We start from the raw sequence: 6,000 nt of genomic DNA, 5'->3' as shown, positions 1-6,000 counted from the left end.
CAGGGCGGGGGCAGCGCCCGCCGGCGGCTCCTACCTGTCCCGGAGGAGGAGGAGCCGGAGCCGCCGAGCCACAGGGACAAAGTTGACTCTGGAAAGTTTACCGCGGGTGGGAAGAGGAGGGCGGGGAGCAAAGGGGAAGATCGCTCCCGCCCCGGCGGCCGCAGCCGGGGCTCCCCTTGGAGGCGGGTCCGCTCCCCTGGCCCTGGGCGGCCGGGCCGCTGTGGGGGCACCGGGGCCCTGGTGAGGTGACCGCCAGCGGCAGGGGGACACCGCCGCCCCCGGCCCGCCTTCCCGGGAGAAGCGGCCGGACCGGGGCCGGGCGCCCGGAGGAGTTCCCGGAGGAGTTCCCGGAGGAGTTCCCGCGGAAGCTCCTTCTCCACCGCCTCCACAGGGACCCCCGCTCCCCGCGGCTCCCATGGCTCTGAGCAAAGGGCTGCGGCTGCTCTGGAAGCAGGAGCCGGGGCCGAGCGCCCTGCTGGAGGCTCGCAGCCGCCAGGACTGCCTGCTGCTGGAGGCCGGCACCGTGGCGGCGCTCAGTAAGTGCCTGCGGGGCGGCCGGGGGGCCGGGGGTGTCCGGGGGTGCGAACCTCTGCTGTGAAAGGGACCCCGGGGTGCCACGGCACAGGAGCACTGGGGCACTGCCCTCTGTGGTGTGGGGAGAGGAAGGGGAGCGCGCAGAGCCACGTCCAGCAGGATGCTGGCTGCGGGGAGCGCCTCGCCCCGCTCACAGCCCGACCTCCAGCACGGCCCTCCGGGCTCGGGCACTTGCTGGAGCATTTGGGTGACCCCCGGTCCGTGCCGGGCCCGGAGGGTTGGCCAGCATCTCCTCCTGATCCGTGTCCCAGCGCTGCTCGGGGTGGCTTCAGCCTCCTCACCAGCAGCCGGGGTAGAAAAAGCGGGAGAGCCCCCCCGGGTGCCCGGTGGCGGGGCGGTCTCGGCACCTTTAATGTGCAAGACTTACCCTCTTACAGCCTTGACTGCAGAGAAAGGCCCGGGTAAAGGAATGAGATCCACTGCCTCTTGAGGAAGTTTCTACTCAGCTACATCAGGTGCCAACCACCAGTGAAGGCAGCCAGCTCACAGCAGAGATGGTTTGGGATGACTGACTTGAGATTTGTCTCCCGTAAAAAACCCCTGGCCTCTTGCTGTGGTGCCCCTGTGGTTTGAAGGGTATTTGGTTGCTTGAATATCAGGCTCTTACTGGAGTGATCTCGTAAACGTGCTCAGGGTTGTCTCACCTTGTGTTTTTGATCCTTGTTACACATGAATTAATGCAGTGCTGATGTTTCTAATGTTGGGGCAGACACAGGAAAATGAGGTGACTGACAAGGTAAGGGGCAAAAACAGGGGAACACATTCTTGTGCTGTGTTCTTAAATTGTTTTCTGTGCAATACCTGTGCCTGCAATCACGCTGCTGTTCACAGTGTTGTAGGAGTTGGTGTTCAAGCAGCTCAAACTGTGGTAATAAGATGTGTGTGTACGTTGTGATTTGCACAATGTCAGTCACAAATGTCACCTCCAGACCTGGCTCCACTCAGCTGAATCTTCCGCAATGTACACTGGCAGGACGTGCAGACTAAAATGCCTGATTTTCAGGTGTTGGGGACTTTAGGAATGATGAAAGCCGGAAAGGTCGTCAAGGGACAGCTGATTTTCACAAGATAGTTCTGATAGTGGGAAAATTTTGACCAGTCATGGAAAAGATGTTATTGCCACACTTGTGGGGATTTTTGTTTGGTTTGTTTTATTTTACTTTATTGGAGTTTTACATTGTGCAATATTTTGTGGGTTCTGTTTCTTGTTACATTCTTTGGTAATAGTGGACATAAATGTGTCACATTTTTCTAGAGAGGATTTTCTGTCAGTTGTCAGTGAACTGGAAGTGAAAAGTCACTTAGTACTGACCAGCACTTTACTCACTTTCTTCGATTCTAAAACCTGTTGAAATTAAAACTCTATATTGATATCAGTGGGGTTTGGCCTGTGTTTTGTTATTCTGATAAAGACCTAAAGCAGCTCCACTTCCTAAAGCTAATGTGCATGAATAAAATGGAGAGTCCAGTATTCACCTAGCCTGCCCTGAGCCACCTGTATGACCAGTGGTTGGAAAGATTTGAAATCTTGCCAATTAAAAGAATCATCAACATAGACTCTGTTTTTTCTCCCTCGTTGTTGCCATCTCCCATTTGTATTGTTGGACCTGAAATGATTTAGTGGCTGGAAAGTTGCTGGGCCAAAAAGAACCTGGTGATGCTGCTCAGCATCCTTCTCAGCGTGATCCAGCAGTGTGCCCAGGTGAACAAAGAGGCCAATGACATCCTGTCTATCTCAAAACAGGAGCAGGTTCAGAGAAGAACAATGAAGCCAGTGAAGGATCTGGAGCACAAATCCTATGAGGAGCAGGTGAGGGAGCTGGAGTTGTTCAGCCTGGAGAAGAGGAGGTTCAGGTTAAGATGAGGTTCACCTTATCACTCTCTACAACTGCCTGAAAGGAGGGTGTAGCCAGGTCTCTTAGATGAAAAGAGACAGGGCATGAGGAAATAGCCTCAACTTGCACCAAAGGAGGTTTAGACTGGATATTAGGAGAAATTTATTCATGGAAAGGATGGTCAGGCATATGGAAACAGGCTGTTCAGGGAAGTGGGTGCAAGTTGAGGCTATTTAGATGCAAAGAGGCTGTTTGAGGCTATTTCACATCAACTGTGTGGATTTGGAATTTGGGAAACATGGTTTAAATGATGAATGCAGTGATACTAGTTTAATGGTTGGGCTCAATGATCTTAGACATCTTTTCTAATCCTAATGATTCTATGATTTTGTGATTCTGTGATTATAGAATTTATACAGTCTCGCTTAAAATGTGTTTGAAGGATTCTGAAGTGATGATTTGTAAATCATCAGGGTAAAAAGCCTGTTTGCTATGCCTCTTGGGAGTCCACTGTTGTGTCTTGAGATAACTCTAATCATGTCTGTGTTGGCATTCAGCCCACTCCATGGTAATAACTTTGTCATTTTATTTCATTTGATTCCTTTATTCCTTCCCGGGTTGGTTCCTGTATTGTAGGAAAAGCTAGTTTGTCCAGTGGAGCCTGTTTAGATAACTTCTTCTGTTTATGCAGCAGAGAACCAGTAAAGGAGGGAAAACCAGTAGTAGGTATTGTGCTGGTGAATTTAGAAGAATTGTGAAGAGGAAGCTTCACAGCAGGGTGGTAACAGAAACAACATTAATTCTGTTTTGTTTGACTTGCCTTTAGGTTGTTACTAACCATAGAACACAACAGTGGGAGGTTAACATAAACTTTGTGTATGTGTGGTTTCAGACATACTACTCTTAGGATTATGTTGGTTTTGGCCTGTCTAGTTTTCTGTTTCTAAAATAAAGTTTCTTTGAAATTGCATACCTGTGGTGAGGAGGAGTTGTGCAACTGTGTCTTATGCAAACTTCTACACTAAATAAAAGCAGATTGGTATACCTGGAGCACTTAAGTTCTACAATATTTGATGTAGTTTTGCAATTGCACCCTCATTGTAGAGAGGAATAATCATAGATGGACAGTGAAGGCCTGAGAACAAATGTTAGTCATTGTTCATTATTTTTTTCCATAATTACCAAGTATCTTTGCCCTTGAACAGGCATGACATCTGCACTTGCAGAAAGTTTAATTGCTTCTCTAATAATTTTGTACTAGAAGAAACTTAAATGTTGAATTTAACCTAGTTCAAGTGGCAGAAGGGAGTGGGAATTGTCCTAGAAGAAGTGGTGTTACAAAAAAAGAAATCTGAAAAACCACACACTTGTACAGACACAGTGCCAATAGAGGCTATAAACCTCTGGCAAACTCCTCATTAAAATAAACATTTTCAAAAACGTTAGCTAACAATTTGATGCTCTCTTGTGAATGGATGATTTTATACTTTTTCCTCTCTTGATATGTTATAAAGATAATGATGACAATTTTAGTTGCAAATTGATTATGTTTCACAATTTCCATACTGCATGCAGAGATTTAATACCTGAATAATATTTGCATCCTTGATTTCAGTAGTGGAAGAGTATTGTAAAGATCTCAAATTGTTTGAATGTCAGCAATTTATAAAATGAGAACACTTGTCCTGTAATGAAAACCTGAACTAAAAAATTTTTGGAAAAATCAAGAAATGAAAAATCACTGGAGAAAAGCTAGTTCCATATCCGTAAACCCCTTAATCTGTGTAGTGATGTGATATCAACAGAACAGTTTTCTGTTTACCCTAAGTTAAATAGTACTTTTGAGGATGGGAGTTTGTCTCCCTCCTCTCATGATGTCACTGTAGGGTGGAGGGTAAAAGTCATTGTTTTGAATTTAAATCCACGTTTTGCTGGAGGCTTTTTTTTTTTTTTTTTTTTTTTTTTTTTTTTTTTTTTTTTGCCACTGGCAATCCTAAAGCTTCAGTCATCTCCAGAAGGATAGGTGACAGCCTGAAACAATTCTTCTAGGAATTCTCTGAACTAGAACATCAATATATTCTGTGGAAGAAACCTAGAGTCATGAAGGATGAAGAAAAATTGTCATTGATTTAGAAGGTTTTGCTTAATACAACAGACAGTATAGATACAGCTGCTGTTCCTACTTTAAACACATTACAGTTTCAGTGGTTTACAGATGAAGTGAACTGCACAGGGTAGTTCTGGACTGCTTGTCAAGGCAGTTGCTAAACTAAACTAAGGCTATAGTGCTGAAAATATGGTGATTTAACTTTATTATAGCAGGTAGTTTCAGTGAAAAGCTGTCAACAGGAGCGCTCTGCTATTGAATTTCAGCGTAATAATATGTTTTCTCAAGGGCAGAGCCAAAGAGTGCAGAGATTTTTTTTTTTTCAAGCTCTTTGATTCTGCAGCTGCTTTTATAAAGGATGTTACATCACCTGTTATGTTAAATCCTAAATGACCACGGTGTCTGGAAAGCACAGAAGTTCAAAGCTGATACAGTGTGTGTTTTTGCAAATATGTCTGAGGTTTTTCCTGACTTTTACCCACAGATCTGGGAAGTGAGCCTATACTAGAGACAAACTTAAATAGAGTAAAGTTGTGTGTACACTCTCTGGAGGAGCTCTGTGCCTCCTCTGCTGCTTCAGTTACAGGTGTGTATGTGGTTCTCTGATGCAGCTGAGTGAAATCAAGGTAAAGTCTTGCAAAAGCAGGAAGTAGCAGTTATTTACCTGTGCATCTTTTTCTTCTTTTGTACAGAAAGCAATTTCTGTGTTGCACTGTACCTGCACTGCACCAATACTTGTGCACAGCACACTGTGAATGTATTTCTGAGCACTACCTGCCATCCAAGACAGTGAGCCTTCCACCATGGCTCATTTCTACTCTTATGCCAGAATATTCATAGAGCTAGCACAAACTTTTAAGAAGTTTTTCTTCTTATGAAGTTTAGTGGTGTTCAAATTTTTCCATCTGTGGAAGCAGTTTACAGAGCAGAAGTCCTGCCTTCCTTGGTTATGATGGAAGTGGGCACTTGCAAGCTGCGGTTTCTCTGCAGAATTTCACTGCTGAATTTCACTGCTTTAGATTGTAGGGAAAAGTGTGTGTTGCAATTCTTTCACTACTGTCAGAATGCAAACTGGGTACAGAGAAGAGGAAAGATGTATTTGTGTAAGTGTAGAGTGTTGATTACAAGACTTGTTTTCTATGCTAGGAGACAAGTAGTGGTTGTGGGGGATGAATTCTTTGTAGTGGTTATGTCTGTAGTGACTACTGCAAGTTTTTATGTAAATATGAGTCATATATGGCAGAAACCACATAAAGATAATGGTCAAACTTCAGAGAAATCACTTAGGGACTTCCCTTCTATTTTCTTGACTGCCTGCAGCAGCATGGTGCTGACCACTAGAAACATGATGGTTTCTTTAATCCATTATTCTTTGTGAATAAATGTATTCATATGTGCACATGCAAGTATGCAAACTATTTCTCACTAGGAGCAGATTGTTCTTAATCTAATATAGAAAACTGG

At 44.8% G+C, this 6,000-nt stretch overlaps 1 protein-coding gene across 1 annotated transcript in view; it reads left to right on the top strand.

Moving 5' to 3' along the window:
• Positions 1–301: 301 nt before the first annotated feature.
• The window catches only part of SYNJ2 (synaptojanin 2), a 64,551-nt gene continuing 58,852 nt past the window's right edge, over positions 302–6,000 (top strand). Inside the window, exon 1 of the mRNA XM_083856581.1 lies at positions 302–536. Coding sequence (XP_083712707.1) covers positions 416–536 — 121 coding nt within the window. The 5' untranslated portion in view covers positions 302–415. The remainder of the gene's footprint in view (positions 537–6,000) is intronic.

The sequence above is a fragment of the Zosterops lateralis genome (assembly GCF_965231275.1).
Source record: "Zosterops lateralis genome assembly, chromosome: 3".
NCBI classification, from domain to species: Eukaryota; Metazoa; Chordata; class Aves; order Passeriformes; family Zosteropidae; genus Zosterops; species Zosterops lateralis.
This window is presented reverse-complemented; position numbering and strand designations above follow the sequence as displayed.